This window comes from Mobula birostris, chromosome 8, assembly GCF_030028105.1.
Source record: "Mobula birostris isolate sMobBir1 chromosome 8, sMobBir1.hap1, whole genome shotgun sequence".
NCBI lineage: Eukaryota > Metazoa > Chordata > Chondrichthyes > Myliobatiformes > Myliobatidae > Mobula > Mobula birostris.
In genome coordinates this window covers 146,465,202-146,489,345 of record NC_092377.1, presented here as the reverse complement: position 1 = coordinate 146,489,345, position 24,144 = coordinate 146,465,202, and the positions used below count along the sequence as shown (strand labels likewise).

The 24,144-nt window shown below is 44.5% G+C and overlaps 1 protein-coding gene across 1 annotated transcript in view; it reads left to right on the top strand.

The window, feature by feature from the left end:
* LOC140201810 (leucine zipper putative tumor suppressor 1-like) overlaps positions 1 to 22,905 on the top strand; it is an 82,549-nt gene extending 59,644 nt beyond the window's left edge. The window contains exons 2-4 of the mRNA XM_072266500.1: positions 7,505 to 7,977; positions 11,245 to 12,042; positions 16,123 to 22,905. Coding sequence (XP_072122601.1) covers positions 7,642 to 7,977; positions 11,245 to 12,042; positions 16,123 to 16,818 — 1,830 coding nt within the window. The 5' untranslated portion in view covers positions 7,505 to 7,641 and the 3' untranslated portion in view covers positions 16,819 to 22,905. The remainder of the gene's footprint in view (positions 1 to 7,504; positions 7,978 to 11,244; positions 12,043 to 16,122) is intronic.
* Positions 22,906 to 24,144: the final 1,239 nt, after the last annotated feature.

The window sequence follows — 24,144 nt, the reverse complement described above, 5'->3', positions numbered from 1 at the left end:
TTGGTGCTGGATTACAGGAGGGGAAATTGTGCCTAAAGGATGGTTTTTTTAGAGCAGCTCGTGGTTGAGCCCACTATTCTGGATTGGGTGTTGAACAGTAGCAGCAATGGCTGGAATTTCTGGAAACAATTCAGAAGGCACAGGATAAATACATCCCAAAGAGGATGAAGTATGCTAAAGGAAAGATGACACAACCGAGGCTAACAAGGGAAGTCAAAACCAACATAAAAGCCAAACAGAGGGCATATAATAGAGCAGAAATTAGTGGGAAGTTAGAAGATTGGTTTGGGAAGCTTTTAAAAACCAACTAAAAAACTAAAAAAAATTCATTAAGGAAGTAAAGATGGAATTCAAAAGTAAGGTAGCCAATAATACTAAAGAGGATACTAAAAGTTTCTTCAGATATATAATGTGTAAAAAAGAGGTGAGAGTGGATATCAGACCACTGGAAAATGATGCTGGAGAGGTAGTGATGGTAGGCAATGAAATAGCAGACAAGCTGAGTAAGTATTTTGCATCAATCTTCACTGTGGAAGACACTCGCAGTATGGTGGAAGATCTAGGTGTCAAGGGTCATGAAGTGTGTGAAGTTACCGTAACTAGCGAGAAGGTTCTTGGGAAACTGAGAGGTCTGAAGGTAGATAAGTCACCTGGGCCAGATGGTGTACACCCTAAAGTTCTGAAAGAGGTGGCTGAAGAGATTGTGGAGGCATTAGTTATGATGAGGGGTGACCTAATTGAATGGTGAAAGGCCTTGATAGAGTGGATGTGGAGAGGATGTTTCCAATGGTGGGAGAATCTAAACCAGAGGACACAGCCTTGGAATAGATGGTGTCCTTTTAGAATGGAGATGAGGAGGAATTTCTTTAGCCAGAGAGTGGTGAATCTGTGGAATTCTTTGCCAAGTTCTTATGTATATTTAAGGCAGAGGTTGATAGATTCTTAATTGGTCAGGGCATGAAGGGAAATAGGGAGAAGGCAGGAGATTGGGGCTGAGAGGAAAAATGGATCAGCCATGAGAAAATGATAGAGCAGACTTGATGGGCCAGATGGTCTAATTCTGCTCCTATATCTTATGTTCTTATAACATAAGCCTAAAACAATACAGATCTGCATTCAATCTTACAATTATGTTACTTATTTATCACAGAGTAGCCCCTTCCGACACCTTACGCTGCACAACTCAGCAATCCCTTCGTTTAACCCTAGCCTAATCATGGGACAATTTACAATGACCAATTAACCTTCCAACCAGTACATCTTTGGACTGTGGAGGAAGCTGGAGCACCCGGAGGAAACCCACGTGGTCACGGGGAGAACGTACAAACTCCTTATAGATGGCGGCGAGAAATGAACCCGGGTTGCCTGTACTGTAAAGCGTTGTGCTAACCACTACGCTGCCATGCCACCCTGTAATATGTCCCATTAAGATTCCAAAGTGCTTTCAGGTGAAATGAATCATTTAATTTTGAGTTGGATTAAGAAATGACACATTACAGTCAGTGTATGAGAAGAATTCCATTTCTGTTAGCGGTAGGTATTATTCATTTCATCAGATAATTACTAATTCTTGTTAGGGTTCATATTTAAGGGGTGATGTAGGAATTTTATTTGCCTTTAACCCCACCCCTAATTCTGGCAGGTTTTCTGAAGTTAGCATTGTTTCATGTTGGTTTAATTAACCTGACACAGCAATGTAACACAAACTGTGCATTCCTGTTGTTGCTAGTAACATATTCAGTATTAGCTTAGAGAACGCTGCCCTTTTACTTCACTGTGAGCCTACTTAATCCCTCATAACGCATACTCCTTAAGCAAAGTTTAAGGTGTTGCTGTAGTTCATGAAGCCCCTCAGATCTTGCTCTGCCGTTAATTTTGTCATCAAAAAGTTTAAGATCATCGGCATTTGTCAGAGTTTTTTTAACCACGACTGTGGCAATAAATCTGAAAGAACAAAACCCAGGGTCCTTTCTGTCTTCGAAATGATTTGACAGGCAGAATCCTAAAGCATACACAAGTCACAGAACTTGTTCTGGGGTAACTGAAGCCAGTCAGAAAAGCAGAGCAAATATCTAATGTACCCAACTTTCCTTCTGAAAATTATTTGCTGTGTGCACCCATGTGCAAAGTTAATGATGAAAGCAAACATTTCACTAAACATTTACAAAGTTTCTGCATTCAAGCTGCATTTAGAATTTATCATCCGAATGTACTTGTGACCAAACACAAGGTAAAGGAGACATTAGCCTTTCAAGTCTTTGTAAGAGCGAGCCAGTTAATCTCACTGCCCCCAGCGTTATCATGAGTTGCTGATACCTTGCACAATTTTCCATTTGAAGGATTTATTGACTTCTCCTTTGAAATTTCTCTTGAAGTTGCTTCCACAGTAAGGTGTCGATTCCAGATCATTGCCAAGGAAAAATATTCCTTCATTTTCTTGACTTTTTGCCAATTATCTTAAGATGGCAGTTTAAGATGGTGCTGGTGAAGCACAGCGACAACTTGCTGGCAGCAAAAACAACTATTAATTAATTACTTAATCACACTTTTTCTTGAAAACAATCAATAGCCTGTAACCTCCCTTTCAGAGTCAAGCTTTTGAGCCGTCTGAATGTTATTTGAGCTGTGAATTGGAATCTTGAAGGCGCGGGACGGTTGTGGCATGGCATGTGCAGGTCAAATTGAAGTGGTGGGGCCCGGACTCGGGCCTAGAGTGGGGAATGAACCGATGTTTTGCAGCAGATGTGGAGGCCACTGAAAGCTTGAGTTGAGGTGGTAGGCCCGTGCCCAAGAGCGGGGAGAATGTGGACTGATTTAAACTCCAGGCGGAATTGGAAAGGTTGAGTATCGGCTGAATCGAGGCAGCGGGTCCTGGGCCTGAGAATGTATCGAAGTGATAAGTTGGGATCTGACAGCATGGATCGACATATTGTTTAGTCAATTTAAGTGCTGGGCCAGATTGAAAAAGTCAGGGTGTCAGGTCAGGAACACGAGTGTAATCCTGGGCAGATTCAGAGTGTTTGCACATTTCATAGGATTCAGAATCAGAATCAGATTTAATATCAGTGGCATGTGCCATGAAATTTTGTTAACTTTACAGCAGCAGTACAATTAAATACATGATAAAAATATAGAGAAAAAATTTATATATGTCTATTAAATAGTTGAGTTAAAATCAATAGTGCAAAGTAATAGAAATAAAAAAAGTAGTCAGGTAGTGTTCATAGGTTCAATATACGTTTAGGAATTGGATGGCAGAGGGGAAGAAGCTGTTCCTGAATCACTGAGTGCGAGCCTTCAGGGTTCTGTACCTCCTTCCTGATGGTAACATGTGCTGGGTGTTGGGGCTCCTTAATGATGGACACTGCCTTCCTCAGGCACCACTCCTTGAAAATGTCTTGGATACTACGAAGGCTGTTACCCATGAATGAACTGACTAATTTTACAAGTTTTGGCAACTTATTTTGATCTTGTGCAGTAGCCCTCTTTCCCCCCTCCCAATCCCAGATGCTGATGTAGCCAGTCAAAGTGCTCTCCACGGTACATTTGTAGAACTTCATGAGTATTTTAGTTGACAAACCTAATCTCCTCAAACTCCTAATGAAATATAGTCACTGTCTTGCCTTCCTTATATGTGCATCAATATGTTGCATCCAGGTTAGGTCCTCAGAGATACTGACACCCACTGGATTCACTGGAATATTTTAAAATTATAAGAGATTCTGCAAGAGGAGGAGAAGATGGCGGTGCGACGCAGCTTGCGCGGCCACTCCGGTGAATGATATCTGTAATCTGTCAAGTAGAGTGCCTTGCACAATCCTGATTTGATGGAGACAGACGTGAGAGCACGGAGGAACATCTGGAGAAACTTCTCAAATGCCTTTTTTGCTGCCGTTGTTACTGTGTGATCCAGAATCTCCGGAGGAGAAGGCCCCAAATCCTTGGCTTTGCTTGTTGCTCAGCTGCCGGGGCCAGGGTCAAAGCGCTCGGCAGAGATGGTGCTCGATGCTGGGTGTCAAAGGGCTGGCCGGAGACTCGGAGTTTTCGGACGGACTCAGAGTCGGCTGTGGTTGGGTGCTTCCATGCATCGGCAGTTGTCGGTGCCTGGTGGTTTATGGCAGGGAGAGTTTCTCCCTTCTGCCGCCTGCTATCGGGGACTATCGGGAGTCGATCGGAACTTTGAGACTTTTTTTTACCGTTCCCATGGTCTGCTCTTTATCAAATTATGGTATTGCTTTGCACTGCTGTAACTATATGTTATAATTATGTGGTCTTGTCAGTGTTAGTCTTTGGTTTGTCTTGTTTTTTTTGTGATATCACTCTGGAGGAACATTGTGTCATTTCTTAATGCATGCATTTCTAAATGACAATAAACGAGGACTGAGTGTCCTCATAATCTAAATGTTGGACATCTTGAGGAACACACTCATGTTCTCCTGGAGGTCCCTGTTACAGAACCACCAGTGTCAGGCGGTGGTAATTATATCACAATATGTCTGCATTGACCATTTCAATAGATTCTGGAATCAATGTGGAGTAGGGGAAGGTAGGACTGAGTGCATTGAATTTAAAATTCTTCACCTGGGGCACACACAAAATGCTGGAGAAACTCAGCAGGCCAGGCAGCATCTATGCAAAAGAGCACAGTCCTGCTGAAAGGTCTTGGGAAACGCCGACTGTACTCTTTTCCATAGATGCTGCCTGGCCTGCTGAGTTCCTCCAGCATTTTGTGTGTGTTGCTTGGATTTCCAGCATCTGCAGATTTTCTCTTGATTGTGATTCTTCACATGGGACCTGGTCAAATTACTGCCTACCCTATAACTCACTCTAGCAGAAGGGAATTCTTGTTCAGCGTGTCGCACTACAATGACACAGGAGGGAGGCTGGCATATTTTGTACGACCAGCCTCTGGATTGAATGCTTTCTCTGGGAGAATGTACCAAGGCATCCGCCTTTCTTGGCATGTCAGCAGCTGCACTAATAAAATTGCAGAAACAAATTGCATGGTCTTGAATTACTGGGTGGTCTCTTGTTTCAAAAACTGGGAAATCACAGGAATATTCAAGGAATTACAGTGTGATTAATACTGTGACCCATCAGCGTTTTGTCCCTGTAGTATCTGAAGCAGTTTAGAATAAATGGACTTTGGGGGTCTTTACCTTATCAGTTGATTGATAACCTTCACTTTGTTTTTTTTCACTTTTTGGGCTGTGAGCATTGTAGGCAAATGCATTTATCATCCATCGCTGAGTGATCTTGGCAATTTGGAGCCGAGTCACTTCCTTGAACTGCTGCAGCCTGTATGGCAAAGATCTTCCCACCAGACTGCTGAGTAGGAACGGTCCAAGAGGTAGATCCAGTGACAATGAAGGGACAGTGACAGACTTCCCAGTAAGGATGTCACAAGAGGGGATTTGTTGAAGATTCTACATGCCTACTGCCCTTGAGCTTTATAGTGGAAAAAGTTGGAGTTTGAAAAGTGTTAACCAATAAGCCATCAAAAGTTGTAGTAATACTCTCTTCTGAAGCACAGGCGACTGTGGGGGAATCCTGTAGAAGGTCTGTATACTAAATAATGAGGGGTAGAGGTCGTGTGAATGCATGCAAGCTTTTTCCCTTTAGGGTGGGTGAGACTAGAACATGAGGTCATACGTTTAGGACGAAAGGTGAAATATTTAAGGGGAATCTGAGAGGGAACTACTTCAATCAGAGGGGTGGTGTGAGTGTGGAACGAGCAGTCAGTGTAAGTGGTAGATGTGATTAAATTGTAACACAAGGGAAGTTTGGACAGGTACATGTGCTTGTGAGCACTGGTGAGGCCTCACTTGGTGTATTCTGAGCAGTTTTGGGCCCCTTATCTTAGAAGGGAGGTGTTGAAACTGGAGAGGGTTCAAAGGAGGTTCACAAAAATGATTCCAGGATTGAACGGCTTGTCATATGAAGAGCATTTGATGGCTCTGGGACTGTATTCACTAGAATTCAGAATTAATGAGGGGCGACCTCATTGAAACCTATTGAATGGTGAAAGGCTTTGATAGAGTGGATGTGGAGAGAATATTTCCTATGGGGGGAGTCTAAGACCAGAGGATATGCCTACTGTCCTTGAGCTTATTAGTGGAAAAAGTTGGAGTTTGAAAAGTGTTAGCCAATAAACCATCAAAAGTTGTAGTAATACTCTCTTCTGAAGCACAGGCGACTGTGGGGGAATCCTGTAGAAGGTCTGTATACTAAATAATGAGGGGTAGAGGTAGTGTGAATGCATGCAAGCTTTTTCCCTTTAGGGTGGGTGAGACTAGAACATGAGGTCGTACGTTTAGGACGGAACGTGAAATATTTAAGGGGAATCTGAGGGGGAACTCAGAATAGAGGGGCATCCTTTTAGAATGGAAATGACGAGGAACCTCTTTAGCCAGAGAGTGATGAAGCTGTGGAGTTCTTTGCCACAGGCAGCTGTGGAGGCGAAGTGTTTACGTATATTTAAGGCAGAGGTTGATAGGTTCCTTAATTGGTCAGGGCATGAAGGGATACAGGGAGAAGGCAGGAGATTGGGACTGAAAGGCAAACTGGATCAGCCATGGTGAAGTGGCAGAGCAGACTCAATGGGCCAAATGGCCTAATTCTGTTCCTATACCTTAAGGTCTTATGGTACATGGATGGGAGAGGTGTGGAGGGCTGTGGTACAGGGGAAAGTAGGAGAGTTTAGGCAGAAAACCAGGCCGGCATAGACTAGATAGGCCAAAGGGCCAATGGGAAGTGCTCTATGACTTTAGGATTCTAGCTTAAGTTCAAGTTCAAGATTATTGTACATATACACAATCAAACCACACAACGTTCCTCCAGACCACATTGTACCCCCAATACAAGTATCATACACAGCACATAAAACAAAATATCATTACGAATAAGTTAATGAAATATAATTCAAAATGCATGTAAGGTGTGCAGCACAGGGAAACAGTAAACAGCACGACGTCCTAGTGATGAGGCCCTGGTGATGGCAGGGTATACGTTAGTCCAACAATCTGAGGGTAGAAGCTTTTACCCTGTCTGGCAGTCCTAGTCCTCCTTCCTGATGGTAGTGGGTCAAAGAGATTGTAGGATTGGTGTGGGGATTCTTAACAATGCTTTGGGCCCTTCATATACAATGCTGCTGATAAATCTCACAACTGGGGGGGGAGAGAGACCCCAATGATCCACTTGGTGGTTTTTACTATCCTCTGTAGGGTCTTGCAGTCTGATGCCTTGCAGTTTCCGTACCACACAATGATACAGGACAGGACACACTTGATGGTGCTCCTGTAGAAAGTTGGTAAAATGGGGGGGGGGGGGGGCGAGGAATGTTACACACTTCAACCTTCTCAGAGTGTATGATCGTACTCACTGGAGGACGAGGCAGTGAATATTTAGGCAAGTGAATGGGTGTCAGTGAAGCTGGCTACATACTCCTGATGCTGCCGAGTTTCTTGTGTTTTCAATTCATTGGATTCCTTTTGTTTCCTGGCAGGGTCAATGGATTCAACATGTTGAGTTGGAGTTCATTCAGCAGCTGAGGATGTCTGGGACATCCGTCCCAAACCTCGCTCTCAGCAGAATAAACTCGGGTCACCCCCAACTCTGGTACTTTATCCAGCCAAGGGCATCATGGGAAGCGTGAGCAGCCTCATACCAGGTGGCAGCTTCCACGACAAACACTGTAGGGCATTTGAGTCCAGGAGCAGGAAACCTTCCCACCTCCAGAAGTTTGTCCGGCAACAGGACGGGCTGCTGAAGTTCAGTGCTGGCCATGAGCCTTTTGGCAATCGGTCCAGGTGTGAGAAAGCTGAGGACTTCTTCTACATCAGCATTAGCCAAGGGAACAGACTGGCGACCGCAGGCAAGCGTAGGAACCGTGCTTCCAGCCTGTCACCTCCAAAAGACGTAATGGATATCAAAGGACCTCCGCCTGTCCTGGTGCCCTTCTCTGGCCAGCTGGAGAAGGTGAGTCTCCTCTTCCGCCAGGTGCCCCACATCTCAACCTTGGCCGTGGCCCAAAGCTAATTCATTGGCTGTGGAGTTCTTCATTGTGCTCTGGCAGTAGGAAAAGCGAATCCCTTTCTATTTCATTATGGGAGAAAAGCATTACCATCCGCAACAAGCCCCTCAAAGAGATTAACGGGTCACCACAGGATGGTTTAGTGGTAAGGTTTCAGTTCCAGTAGTTCAGATGATGGACAATTGGACAGACAGCCAGAAAACATCCTTTAGAACAAGCAAGAACATTCTGCAGACAAGAGATGTCTGAATGAGTGGGAACTAAGGAAGACTCCCTTGCCCCATAATCAGCAACATATAAATAATCAGAAGCAGCAAGGGTCGTAAGAAGCGCGTGATACGTTTATTAGCCGAGGCACTGAGTTAAAGTGTTGGGAAGTTATGCTGTAGCTTCATAAAATTCCAGTTAGGCTGCATGTGGGTACTGCGACGCACAAAATGCTGGAGGAACTCAGCAGGTCAGGTAGCGTCTATGGAGGGGAATAAACAGTTGACCTTTTGAGCCGAGACCTTTCATCAGGAATGGAAAGGAAGGGAGAAGCCAGAATATAAAGGTGGAGGGAGGTGAAGGAGTACAAGCTAGCAGGTGAGACCAGGTGAGGGGGAAGGTGAGTAGGTGAGGGAGGGGGGATTATGTGATCATCTGGGAGATGATAGGTGGAAAAGATAAATAGCTGAAGAAGAAACAGTCTGATAGCAGAGGAGAATAGACCATGGGAAGAAAGAAAGGAGGAAGGAACCAGGGGAGGTGATGGGTAAGTGAGAAGAAGGAGAGAGGTAACAGAAGTATTGCATTTTGTTCTGGTCATCCCATTGTAGAAGGGATGTAGAGAGGGTGCTGAAGAAATTTAGCAGACTGTTGCTTGTATTGGACAGTGAGTTGGAATGGCAGATGCTGAGGGGAGGCCTACAGAGGGTTATAAGATTATAGGACGACATAGAGAGAATAGAAAACCGGTATCTTTTTTCCAAGATTGAAATATCTAATACAAGAGAGCATGCATTTACTGTGAGGTCGGTGGGGTGGGGGGTCAGGGTAAGATCAAAGATGTGCAGGGCAATTTTTTTTTTACAGAGAGTGGCTGGTGCCTGGGATACTGCTAGGGGTGGTAATTAGGATAGAGGTTCTTAAGGATATGAATGTGCAGAAAACAGAGGGATATTAAACTTGTGTAGGCAGAAGGGATTCGTTTAGTTAGGCATTTAATTACTAGTTTGATCACTTTGGTACAACAGCAAGGCCAAAGGGGTGAAGGGGCTTGTTCCTGTGACCATAAGAAATAGGAGCAGAATTAGGCCATTCAGTCCATCGAAGCTGCTCTGCCATTATATCATGGCTGATCCTGGATCCCACTCACACCTGCCTTCTCACCATATCCTTTCATCAGGTAACTATTAACTTCCGCCTTAGATATACCCATGGACTTGGCCGCCACCGCAGTCTGTGGCAGAGCATTCCCCAGACTCACTACTCTCCGACTAAAAGAAGTCCTCCTTGTCTCTGTTCTAAAAGGTCGCCCCTCAGTTTTGAAGTTGTGCCCTCTAGTTCTGGATACACCCACCATAGGAAGCATCCTCTCCACATCCACCTTACCTTTCAATATTTGGTAGGTTTTAATGAGATCCCCCAAAGTACAGGCCCAAAGCTGCCAAACGGTCCTCATATGTTAACCCCTTCATTCCTGGAATCATCCTCGTGAACCTCCTCTGGACTCTTTCCAGTGACAATACATCCTTTCTGAGATATGGGGCCCAAAATTGTCCTGTACGATACTGTTGTGTGTTCTGTGAACAGCTGAAAAATTCCACTGACGAAAATCACACAGTTGTCTCTCAGCAGAGAGTGAACCCTTCCAACTAACCACTCCCAAGCAGAGCTCATATTGGACATCAGTGATTCACAAGATAGTTATCGATGTTGAAGACCATGCTGCCCCTCGGTTCATCTAGCCAATGTTCAGGCTTGTACGTGAATAATAAATAGCGCATTAGGCTGTTATGCTTCACCTGGACATCCTTTCATCCTCTCCATGGCCCCGGTCATCGGGTTCAATATTCAAGTTTGTTTCTGAAAGCACTAAAGCCCTATAATTTTGTCTCATTTCTCTATTGACTTACCAGTGTTGACTTTTCTAGGCAGGCAAGTGTGACACCCAAGTTTACTTACACTTTGTGAGCTTTTGATATAGTGGTGGTAGAGTTGCTGACTGGAGGAATGGTGAGTGGCACTGGGGATCTTTCTGTATCAGGCTATTCAAAGGTTTCAAAGGTCCATTTAATGTCAGAGGAATGTATACAATATACATCCTGAAATTCGTTTTCTTCGCAAACATCCATTAAAACAGAGGAGTGCCCCAAAGAATGAATGACAGTTAAATGTTAGAACCCCAAAGCCCCCCAGCTCCCCCCTCCCACACATACGCAGCAGCAAAGCAATGATCTCCCCCACCCCCAGCAGGAAAAAAAGCATCGGTGCCCTCCATTGAGCACTCAAGCGTGCAGCAAAGCATTAATAAAAGCATAGAGTTGCAGTACCCCAAAGACTCGTTCAAGGGCTTATTTAGATTTCTCTTCAAAAGGTAGATTTCCTTTGAGGTTTGTCAGGCTGTTGTAACTGAAAATCAGTGGGGTAGGTGTTGCTACAGGTAAGCTCAGAAACCCTTCACCTAGATCCTCTGCGGGATCTATCCACTCCTGTATCAGGTCAAGGTCCAAGCCTTTGGGATGAGAACATCCCTTACTGAGCCCAGCTAGAACTTAAAGGGAGATCTGCCTTTATGCTAAAATAGAATGTCTTCTGGAAATCTGAAATAAAAGCAAAACACTCTGGAATAAGGCAAGGTAAACTTTCACCAGAACATGTTTCCGAGCCGCAGTACTCACAGTCACTGTTAAGTTTAATCACAGTTGTGATGGTGGAAAAACTTGACAGCAGAAATTTTTGTGTACTGCAAGGTCTCAGAAACAGCAATTTGACACTGAATAGTTAATCTGCTGATTTTATGGGCAATTATCAGCTAAAATGCTGAGAATAATGAAGAGCCTCTGGCAAGATAGTGCCTTGGGATTCTTTACAATGCATTGAAGAGCACAGATCCGACCTCTGAATAATTCTTCATTTGAAATGCTGGTTCTCTGATAGACAGTAGACTAAGAAGTGGAAATATAGAAAAGGTATAATGTTACGCAGACTAACTGAGCCATTTTTTTCAGGGCAGTGAAATGAGTGTCGTCAGGCCAACGGCTTTTAAGGCTGTGGTACCTCGGAATGGCACCAATCTCAATGGTCCCTTGGGTTCGCAGATGAGTGTGAAGCTTACGTTCCAGGGAAACGCTCTGAAACCAGGAAGCCATTCAGAGAATCAGCAGGGTCAAGACCGGCAGCACACAAGCTGTTCGGGAACATTGTCCGACTCAGGTAGAAATTCCATGTCCAGCCTGCCTACACACAGCACAGGATGCAGCCATGGGACCGAGCACACTGGAGCTCCCACCAGCCTGCGCAAGAAGTTCGGAGGCTCAGCTCAACACGTCACAGGCACCTTGAGAAATGGAAGCAGCACGTCTGCCTCTGATGGGGGTCACTGCCCCGTCAGCCAAGACTCAAGTTCTTGCCTCCATCGATCGTGCTCCGTCAGCCGACCTGAAGCTCCGGAATGTGAAGGGAAATCCGCAGGGAAGCGAGGAGAATCTCAGGGGCTCCAGCAAGCCCTGTGCAAGGCGAAGGCAGGCAGCGCCCCCACCGGCAATGAAAATCCGCAACACTGTGTGCAGGGGACGGGCAGCCCCGAGCGGAGGCTTGATGCCAATTCAATTCAGGCCTCTGAGAAGATGCATGGAGACCAGCAGTTCCTCCAACTCCAAGTCAGCCAGCTCCAACAGGAGAAGCAGCAGTTGAAGGACAACTTTGCTCGACTTCTTCAGGAGTGCAACAGCCTCAAAGCCAAATGCAAAACCTATGAAAGAGAACAAAATGAACTCGGTCCAAAGCTTGAAGAAATTAAATGGGAGGTAGGAACACCACAGTTTATTCGGGGAGAAAATAATATCACTAACCTTAACCTAGAGTTTTGAATTGTGAGGAGAATAAGTTTGCAAATCTGGCCACATTTGATTTTTCTTTTTCTCCATGAAATTGTGTGCAGTTGGTCCCTGAATGAATAAAAGAGTTAGTGTTTCTGGTTGATAATCTTCCAGGATAAGAATCAGGTTTATTATCACTGACTGGGTCTTGAAATGTGTTGTTTCCTGGTGGCAGTACAGTGCAAAACATAAAATATTCTATAAATTACAATAAGAAATATATATATATTCCCTTGCTGGGCTGTGCTCTGTTCACAACTTTTTGCAATTCTGGCAGTCCAGGACAGATTATGATTGGTTTTAGCACAATTGTGATGGGAAAAACCTGTCAAATGCTGTGCTTGGAAGGAAATTTTTGCTTAACACAACTTTCTATGATGTGATGTGCCCTGGGTGATGGGGGTCCTTAACAATACAGGCCGCCTTTTTAAGACATCGCCTTTTGAGGCTGTTCTCAATGCTGGGGAAGCAAGTGGCCATGATGGAACTGGCTGAGTTTACAACGCTTTTTCTGATCTTACGCATTGGTCCCTGCATACCAAACGGGGCTGCAACCAGCCAGCAGAGGTATAGGCTATTTGGCAGAGGGTGATGAATCTCTGTAACCCTCTGCCCCAGAGGCTTGTTCGGATGAGATTGCCAGAACTATTTAAAATGGAGATGGGTATATTTCTGAAGGATCAGGGGGTTGAGATCTGGCCCAGGGAAGAGATAGAGCTCTGTGATAGATCAGCCAGTATTGTATTGGACGGTGAGGCACGCTTGAGGGCCAGGTAGCTCACAACCGCTCCTATGTTGCAATTGGTACCAGACAAGTGCACTGCAAGCAAATCCAAAAGTGCTTCAGAGCTTCAACATCTTGTGTTCCTTCTGGGTAGCCTCCAACCTGATGGCCTGAATATCGATTTCTCCTTCCACTAAACTAGTTCCCCCCCCCACCCCACTTCCTCTGTTCCCCACCTCTTCTCATCTGCCTATTAGTTCCCTCTGGGTCCCCTCATCATTCCTTTCTTCTATAGTCCACTCTTCTCTCCTATCAGATTCCTTCTTCTCCAGCTCTTTTCTCACCCACCTGGCTTCACCTATCAGCTTTTAGCTGTCCTCCTTCCCCTTCCCACCCACCTCCACCTTTTTATTCTGGCATTTGCCCCCTTCCCCTTCAGTCCTGAAGAAGGGTCTCGGCCCAAAACGCCGACTATCTATTCATCTCCATAGATGCTGCCTGACCTGCTGAGTTCCTCCAGCATTTGGTGTGTGCTGCTTTGGATTTCCGGCACCTGCAGACTTTCCTGTGTCAGTGAAATATATTTCTGTACAGGTAGTCCTGCTGAAATGCATACTCTTATAACACTAAATGGTTATGATGTGATTGCATTAGGGAGGACTATCTGCATTTTGTGGGCTGGATTGAATTGAATTGGTTTATCCTTGTCACAGGTACTGAGGCACAGTCAAAACTTTGTTTTGCACACCATCCATACTGACGATTTAAAAACATTGATGTTTTAAGTTAGTGCAGGGGAAAAGTAGTATCATAATGTAGAATATATTGTTAGTTACAGAAAAAGGTCTGGTGTGGTACAATTAGGTACACCAGCCTTGATGAGGTAGCTTGTGAGATCAAGAGTTCATCTTTAACCTGTAAAATGTCTGTTCAAGAGTCTGTTGACAGCAGGGTGCAAGCTGTCCTTCAACCTGGTTCTCAAGCTTTTGTATCTTCTCCCCGATAGTGGGAAGGTGGGAGAGGGTGAGAAGATAGAATCGTTAGGGCAAGAGTGGTCATTACTTATTCTCCTGCTAGACTGCTGACAACTTTCTGCAATTTCTTGCAGTCCAGGACAGCACACAAGTGGCTATAGCACACTTGTGATCGGGAAAAAACCTGTCAAATGTTGTGCTTTGAAGGAAACTGTTCTGATGTAATACAATTTTCTATAATGTGAGATTTCTTGGGAATGGAATTGTCATGTTATAGCAGAACCACCTATATCTGGAGTAAAACAGTGGAAGTGGGATGACAGAAACTTTCAAGCAGCCATTAAGACATTTGATATTTATAGAAAATGTGTCATTTAGAAATGGATATGATCTGATCTGATCATGTAATAAGAGTGTCTACGTGATAAGACAGGAGGGGATAATGTGATTGACCCTAAGGTGGCACTGGTAAGTGGTGATGCATTGTGCGCAGCTCCGATGGGAGTCTTCAGATATTCCCGTCTTGGACTACTGCAGCTGAAATCTACAGTCACAGCCATGGGAATGCAGTAAGCAACGTTGTTTTAAGGCATTTAAAACATCTATTGATCCTCAGAATCTAATTTTTGCTCTAGTCTTGCACTGCTTATTTAATTAGATTTTTAAAAATACTTTTCTTATTGTAATCTATAGGTTTATTAGTACAATGTACTGCAATGTACTGCTGCTGCAAAACAACGAATTTCACAACGTGCTAGTGATATTAAACTTGATCCTGATTCGGGTCTCATTGGCTTTCAATTCCCATTTGGACCATAGAACCATTTTCAAACCAGTTCATCATTTGGACAAGGTAACATGGCTGACTCTGTGCCCCTGCATGATCTTAGGTGCGGTGGCCACAACCTTCAGGTTTCTACTTGGCCGTCCCTCCACGGCAGCCTGGATGTAGAGCTCCAGCAGACCATGGATCACATAACAGCCAACGCCATTCTTTCAAATCTCTCCACCCCACCCTTTCTTTGTAATCTTCTCCAAGGTCCATGTCATTCTAACTCCAGTCTCTTGATCTTCCCTGTATTTAATGTACATTGACAGCTCAGGGTTTTGAACATCCAGTACTGTGCAAATGTCTTGGGCACAGATATAGAGCTACAGTGCCTAAAACATTCGCACAGTACTGTAGTAATTTTATGTATTGCACTGTACTGCTGCCACAAAAGAAGTCATGATATATGTGAGTGATGATAAACCTGATTCTGATACGGGTCTCTGTTGTGGACTGAGAGTGGGAAGGGGGCAGGGAGAGGGGAATCATGGTCAGGAAAAGGAGAAGGGAGAGTGGACGGAGTGGAAGCACCAGAGATACCTTCTGTAATGATCAATAAACCAATTGCTTGGAAACAAATGACCTTGCCTGATGACGCTGGGATGGGTGTGTCGGCACCCACACCACACCCCACCCCTGACACTCCTTCTCTGCCATCTGTCCCACGCCCCTTCTGCAGCACTCTGCAGTGGTGGATATGTGGAATGCTCTGCCCCAGAAGGCAGTGGAGGCCAGGTTTCTGGATGCTTTCAAGAAAGAGATGGATAGAGCTTTTGGTCCACAATGTTATGCTGACCTTTTAACCTACTCTAAGATCAGTCTAACTCTCTCCAACATAACCCTCTATTTTCCTGCTTTCCATGCACCTATCTAAGCGTCTCTTAAGTGTCCCTAATGTATCTGCCTCTACCAACACCCCTGGCAATGCATTGCACACACCCACCACTCTCTGTAGAAAAAGCTTGCCTCTGGCATACCCCTTACAATTTCCTGCAATCATCAAAAAAATTATGCCTCCTCATTTCCACCCTGGGAAAATGATTCTTGACTTTTCTCTCGATCTATTATCAACTTGTACTCGTCTATCAAGTTTCTCCTCGGCCTCCTTCACTCCAAAGAGAAAAGCCCTAGTCTGTTTGACTCATTCGACATATTCTCCAATCCTGCAGCATCCTGGTAAATCTCCTTGGTATCCTATCTGAAACTTCAACATCCTTCCTATAATGAGGGGACCCGGACTAAACACAATATTCCAAGTATCATCTAACCAGGGTTTTATAGAGCTGTAACATTATGTTGCTGTTAGAGGAATTTCAGGAAGTATCTCCTTTCTCTGTTTAAAATCTTGCTCTGATCAAGCTTTGATTGGTGTCAAACCTAATTTGAAAACGCAGTTGTGTAGCAGTGTTAAAGGCGCTCTATTGTTGCAAATTGCTGTCCATGTGTATATATTTACAGACAACACATCATTTCTGTTTCAGGTCTGCCAGAAGTCTGGGGTGATCTCCCTTCTGAAACAGCAGCTGAAGGACTCGCAGACGGAGCTGACGCACAAGACCAATGAGGTCTTGACCTTCAGGAACCAGCTGAGGGAGGCCAAAGGAAAGCTGTCTTCTCGAGAGCTGCAGGTCGAGGAGCTGCAGAACTCAGTCCAGACCAAGGCGAGAGAATTGGAGGTGTGCGAGAACGAGCTGCAGCGCATGAAAAATGCAGCTGACCTGCTGAGAGAGAAGGTCAGCCTGCTCCAGTGCAGGATCCTCGATTCCAAGCAGAACTTGTCGGGCTGGAAAGGACAAGACTGCGGAGATGAAAATGACATTTCTCCCAACTGCTCCCAGCTTGAACCGGCGTCATCTCCGCAGCGGACTCAGCAAGCCTCCTTAACGCTGCAGGGGCAAGTGAACAAGTTGAAAGCCCAGCTGGAGCACGAAAAGCAGAAGAACCAGGCGCTTACGCTGGATTTTCAAAAGGAGCGGCTGCTGTGGTGTGCAGAGAAGGAGAGGGTGATTCAGTACCAGAAGCAGCTTCAGCAGAGCTACCTTCACGTGCACCGTCAGAACCACAGCCTGGAGAGGACCGTCCGGCAGCTCTCAGTCCAGCTCGGACCCAGGGCTTCTGTGGAGAGAGTGGGACAAGTTGTCGATGCTTTTGAGGAGATCGCTGCCACTGTGATATAACAAAAGTAAAACTCATTTCAGCGAGAAAGACCCCACATCAGCCAATGAGTTCAAAGGTGGAGAAGTGGTGAGAGGGCTTGTGAAAACAGAATTAGTTTACTCAGAAAACAAGGTCTATTTAACCAGCTAAGGAGACAAACTACCACAGTCTTTTTCTTGAGATCACTTGAGTTGGGCATGATGTCTTCCTAAGAAGTTGTCTATTGGTAGGTCACATGTAGCTGTAGAGGTTGATACAGAATCCACACATTCTGGTACATAATGGAGAAGAACCTGCTCACAACTTTGTTTATCATGGGGAGGCTGATGTATGGACACTACTACGTTGTCCTTGACTGATCAGGGTCAGGGACATTGGCATGGAAGTAAGAAGACTGAGGACCCTTTACTGCTGCAGCCTTCCTCCAGCTTCGCTGCCATTGTGATATGTCATTATCTTCTGCCAGCTCCACCACTGAGGTCTTGGTTGGCTTGCTGTTTGTCTGAAATCTCCCCCTTGACCTTACCACCATGTGTAACCCCATCAGGAGCGAAGCTCCAGACAGCATCTCAGGAACTCACAAGCCTTCCCACCACGACAAGGTGACGATCCTTGGAGAAGGCTACCATAGTACCTTTGATTAAAACGGAAACTTCTCCAGGAAAATAAAAGATAGATACTTGAAAATTACCTATGTAAAAATCAGTCTAAATCGCTTAGAGTAATGTTATCACCAAGGCTAGCTGACAAAGAAATTGCCCGATCATCTCCACTCTGACTGGTTAAAGGGTTGTAGTTATATACGGGCGTCAGTGAAGCCCAGTGTTGATAATGGGGCTGTTTGTGGTGAGGGGAGTGCATTCTCGACATTCTGATGGCACTTTCGAACTACAAACGAATCAAAGTGCTTGGCATTTTGCTTCCCCTGGATTTAAGTTTCAAGTTGATTGTTTGCCTTTTAATCGCATTGCGCCGCTGTTGCTAAATGTTTACTGGTACTGCTGTTAAGGTAAAAGCAGCACGAGTTGAGAATTATAACTGTTAATGTTTACATGCTTATCTGCTTCAAGCAGAACTAAGCCACTTACACTACAAGCCCACCTGATAAAGGTGGGGTTCAGGGAGAACAGAAACACATTTGTAAGCACATGGCATTGTACCCCATGCCAAAGAGCATTGCTTGCACTAGCATGACCGTAGCATCAGTTGTTAATAGTACTTTCAAAGGTTCTGTCTAGACATGAGCCCACAGCGCATTGAGTTTAGGTCTTCAGGGACCTGAAAGACTGTTGAGTGAAAGGATTACTGAAAAGCAAAGGTATTGAAAGCAAAAACATCTGGAGCAGCTGGCTCATTGAGAGCTGGTGCTCGGTGGAAGGAGTGGGGGAGAATTTTTGTTTAACTTTTAATCATTTAATTGGCCTCAATCCTTCTGTTAATCTGACTGGCTATCCCATTTTGGCTGGTATCAGCTACCTTCAGTTCAAACATTAAAATACCTCAGTACCTGCAGTGATAAAAGAGCAGCTGGAAATCATAAACACAAGAGATTTTGCAGATGCTGGAAATTCAGAGTAGTACAGACAAAATGCTGGAGGAACTCAATGGGTCAGGCAGCATCTATGGAGAGGATTAGAGAGTCAACGCTGGCCTTCTGCGGATATGGTCACTGCTGATACAAGTCCTGCAGTCGGCTAAAAGAAAATCATCTTTTGTTTCCCGGCTAATTTATCCCAATAAATAGATTTCATTTCATGCTCTTACTTAGTTTAGCACTGCACAGCAAGAGAAATCTAATTGTTAGCACTAGCTGCATCCAGAAGCCAGAACCATCATAAGGACGGGGCAGAAATCCTCCAGACAAGCAATATGCTGCATTTTAATTTGATCATCACTTCTCTGCCCTCTGTCTACTCTTTAATGAGCTTCTAAACAAAGAATCTTTCAACTTCAATTCCATTTTGTGAGACTAGAAGCTGCTCCACTGTTCCACTGTCATTTGTATGTGCAAAGACTTCCTGATATCAGCCTTTCACCATTTGGGTTCCAGAAACAATTCCCCTTTATATTTCCTAATTTGGGGCGCTACCATTGTGAAACGGTTGGCGTGACACTAATATAGCTCGGGGCGTTCAAGAGTTCAGAGTTCAATTGCGTCACTATATGTAAGGAGGTTGTATGTTCTCCCTGTGATGTGTGGGTTTCCTCCAGGTGCTCTGGTTTCCTCCCACAGGCCAAAGACATACCAGTTAGTAGGTTAATTGGTCATTGTAAATTGCCCTGTAATTAGGCTAGTGGGCTGCTTGTTGCGTCAGAAGGGCCAGTTCATGCTGTATCGCTAAATAAAATAAATAATTAAGTTACCCTTTCACTTTCAATACACAAATAAACAAAGGTGACAAACTCACCTTACAATTTAACTTTTAATTATCCAACTGGGTTTTCTGGCACTCTCTCCCAGGATGGAATGCACTTACCGGAGATTTGAACTCAGACAAGGCCAAGCTGGCTCTTCATTAACACTGTTTGTTACATGGGCACATCAATCGACAGGTGTCTATGGGAGCTTACTGCTTGTGCCCTTATTCATGGTAATAAGGTGCCCAGCACTGATGACACCCTGATAAAGGGACAGCATCCTGTCCCGTTTGCAGCGGAACAGAAAGAAGATTAAACAACTTAGCTGCTTTGTTCAGTTTTTCATTGAGATGTCTTTTCTCACCACCACCCCCCACGAGATTTTACATTACTAACTCCTTAATGTTCCATCAAAGTGAGAGAAAAGGAGGGCATCAGCATTAGCTAAGCTATACTTAACTAATGAAGGTGAAGCCGCACCAAGGGAAGTTCTCCTCCATGATCCGTTAATCAGAAATGCAGATGTATCCCACTTTCTTGAGCACTGTGATGTAAAGGGCAATTTTTCCACATCAGGCTCCTTCCTGAGTCCATTCCCATGTTACAATGCAGTTACATCATGCATTGGAATGATACCTCCCCTGGAGGTCACATGCTCTGTTAACAAAGGCTAACAATAGCAGAGAGCGCTGTGTAACTTTCCAAATGACAGGTTCTTTAAGTGCAGGTGCTGTCCATGTGTCGCCCCCGGCTTTCGCTGCAGCTAGGCACGCTGAAGCTTATGTGCCCTCCCCATCAATCGGAGTGCAATTGGTGCAACAGTTCCCCTTTCAAGGTTATGTTACACTGCCAAGAGGGGTACAAGCTTTATAAGCTCAAGGCAATGAGCGCTAGCCCTTTAGGTATCTGTAAGAGCTATCAATCCCACTTCCACTGAGCTGGTTTTAATTACAGAGTTCACTGCAGACGTGCTGAAGAAGTGCTTTGGAGGCTTCCTCAGGCTAGCCTCCTCCTATAATGTTACTGAAGCATGGAATTCAGAAACAGTCTGTGGCCTATCACATGCTTCTCTATTCCAACACCGACACAGCCTGAGGGCACCAACAAGTCTGTGAAGTCCAGCATCAGTGATCTGATCCCTAATCTTGTTGAGGCTGGAGGGCAAGTCACCTTCCACACTGGCAATAGTCAGTGCAGTCAGCAGGCTCTCTGACCAACCCTGCCAAGGAAGGCAGAGGAACAGACTGGGTCTGTTACTTGCAGCTTGGAAGACCACAGCAGCACATCGGTCTTTGAACACTGCACTGCCTGTTGTATGTCTCGCAATGAAGTCTGCCATTCCATGTTCAGAACACAAGGTGTAATTAATTATAATAACTGAGAATGGATGGGTGGTAGCCGTCCAGGAATAGCTACTCCAGCGACCCAAGGACAAAGACCTTAAGACATAGGAGCAGAAATCTGCTCTGCCATTTCATCCCGGCTGATCCATTTTCCTTTCATCCCTAATCACCTGCCTCATGCCTCCCCCCAACCCCATACCCCTTCATGCCCTGACCAATCAAGAATATTAACTTCTGCCTTAAATATACATGAAGACTTGGCCTCCACAGCTGCCTGTGGCAAGGAGTTCTATAGATTCACCACTCTCTGGACAAAGCTGTAGACTATAGACCATTAAGGTATTGAAGGATTACTACGCTCTGAGAAATGCTGCCTTTAGCTGAGATGTTGAGCCAAGATCCCTTCATTCCTCTCAGGTGAATGTAAATCTCTAAGTACACTCAAGAAACATGACACATTTGGGGACAAAGCACATCATTCAATAGGTAACTCATTCACTACACTACGTATTGGTTCTCGCCACCTCCAATGCATAGTGTACACAATATCTACAAAATACAGTGCACTGGGCACTTACTCACCTTTGGTACTGGACGGCTCCTAAATGTATACCGCACACTACTGTAGGCAACAAGCACTTCTGAAACACCAGCATATTCCCTTCCAAGTCACACAGCATTGTTGCTGGGTCTAAATTTTAGAAAGTCTGTCCCAAAAGCTCCCTTGGTCCACTTCCACAAGGAGATCAGATCCCAAAAGAGTTGAATCAGTAAAAAAGCTGCTGCAGTATTTCACAGCATCCTATCCCAATACTTACGAGTGACTGAAGGCAGGAGCTGTTAGCCTCGAGCACAGGCAATAAATATTGTTGATGAGGCTCAATATCTGCCAGTTGCTCTTAGCAGGATCAGTATTCAACCTCAGAAGTCAGTGTAAGATTGGTGTGCTCCATCTGTGATCTGAAAGGAAAATCCCCACCAATATTTTATTTTGTGAGTCAAAGCTAATGTGAGGAGTAATTCCAATAAAGAGGGAGGCATACCTGGAGAATCAGCACCAAGGTATTCAAATCTATTCTTGGCTCATGCAACATTACCTCCTTATGGGAACGAAGTGGTCAGTGAAAATTATCCAGCTGCTTCTGTGGTGCCAAACTTTAATGCTAAATGGATATAGCGTTATTGCAAAATAAATACCAGATTTGCAAGTATTATGCTGTTAGCTTTACATTAGGCTTGACTAAATATAGTGGCATGGTGGCATAGTGGTTAGCACAATGCTTTACAGTATCGATGACCTGGGTTCAATTCCAGCAGCTGACTGAAAAGAAGATTGTACTTTCTCCACGTGACCTCGTGGGCTTCCTCCGGGTGCTCTGGTTTCCCTCCACAGTCCAAAGGCATACCCGTTAGAGGGTTAATTGGTCATTGTCAATTGTTCTGTGATTAGGTTAGGGTCAAATAAGGGATTGCTGGGCAGTGTGGCTCGAAGGGCCAGAAGGGCCTACTCCACACCGTATCTCAACAAATAAATAAATAAATTAGGCTGCTTTGGACCATTAGTTATATCTTGAGCAGAGCTGCTCTAAGCCAATTGAACCAGGAGACAGGATGACTGGCCACTGAAAACAGGGCTTCAATATTGTACAAACCAGCCTGAGAATTTTTATTTAATGTATCTATTCTTCTAGTTCTCTGATTTATTAAGGAAGTGATTCATGGCCAAAAGTACATAGTCCACCAACACTACGGATCTAATTGCTTCAGCTCGGTTCATCATCTTTGTTATAAGGAAGAGCACCAGGCACTGTGAAGCATAAGACACTGGGAATTAGTGGGTTATATTCAAATTAAGGGAGAGAAAGCAAAAAAGTTGCACCTTCATAGAAACTATTCATTCTTCAGTTGCATTTTCTTTCCAACAATGGTTATGGGCTGAATGCAGGTAATGGGGAGATGCTGTGGACAGCATGGACTAGATGAGCCAAAGAGCTTGTTTCCATGCTCTATTACTCTGACTTAACTAATGTCAAGTTAGCCTGTGTATTTACTGTGTCGGTGTTATTCCATTAAACAACATGTGGGTGGGTGTAATAAAGTACTGGTGCTAGTACAAGGAACCAGCACTTGAAAAACAGGTCAAGTTTCCTTCTTTGCTTCGAGTTTCTATTGCCATAATCCCAAGGGATGTGTTACATGCTGCAACACTCAATCATACTCAGAGGACTGTTTAGGCGACATAAGCTAATGTTTGTTTTGGGAGGTAACTATGCTTCCAACTGAATTTGTTTCTGTTTTTTTTCTGTTGGAACTATCTGAAAGCATTCTGAAGTGCCATACTGAAAGGCTGATCCAATGGCGTGAAATCTTGGTGATTCACAATGTGTAAGAGTCTTTTAAAATAAACTGGTTAATAAAACCTGTCCAGTTGTTCATTTTGTTACTGCAGTTTTGTTACTCATTTTATCTCACTGTCAGCTCCACAAAGGAATATCCATAGATCGTGTCCTGTGGTGTAAGACCTGCTGCACCTCTTCCCAGATATAATGAAGGGTCACAGACCTGGACTGCCGACAATTTCTCTTTCCAGGGGATGCAGCCTAATCAGCTACATTTTTTTCAATTTTTATTTCAGATTTCCAACGTCTAAAGTTCCTTTATTTGATTTCATCCCATTGCAAACTGATTCTTCCTCCTTTTAATACCTGGTTCCCTATTTCACTGTACCAGATTCAGACCATTTATAACTTATCATTTAAGGGATGGAATTGTACCAATGTAGCTGGTCTAAATCTTTGTCGATAGTCATACTGTCTATATAATTAGCACACTGTTGCATTGTTTCTTCAAATTCATTTGCACCCCACCTTTGAGGCACCCTCAGAGCTGCATCTTTTTGTGGAAGTATAGTCGAAGAAAACCTAGGGAAGTGCAATGAGATCTAGGTGTTCTTGTACATCAGTCACTGAAAGCAAGCATGCAAGTACAGCAGGCAGTGAAGAAAGCTAATGACATGCTGTCCTTCATAACAAGGGGAATTGAATATAAGAGCAAAGAGGTCTTTCTGCAGCTGTCCATGGCCCTGGTGAGACCACTCCTCGAGTACTGTGTGCAATTTTGGTCTCCAAATTTGAGGAAGGACATTCTTGCTATTGAGGGAGTGCAGCGTAGGTTCACAAGGTTAATTCCCAGGATGGTGGGATTATCATATGTTGAAAGATTGGAGTGACTGGGCTTGTATACTCTGGAATTTAGAAGGCTGAGAGGGGATCTTATTGAAACATATAAGACTATTAAGGGATTGGACATGCTGGAGGCAGGAAGCATGTTCCTGCTGATGGGTGAGTCCAGAACCGGAGGCCACAGTTTAAGAATAAGGGGTAGGCCATTTAGAACGGATTTGAGGAAAAACTTTTTCACCCAGAGAGTGGTGGATATATGGAATGCTCTGCCCCAGAAGGCTGTGGAGGCCAAGTCTCTGGATGCTTTCAAGAAAGGGATGGATAGAGCTCTTAAAGATAGCGGAATCAAGGGTTATGGGGATAAAGCAGGGACTGGATACAGATTGTGGATGATCAGCCATGATCACAGTGAATGGCGGTGCTGGCTCGAAGGGCCGAATGGCCTACTCCTGACCCTATTGTC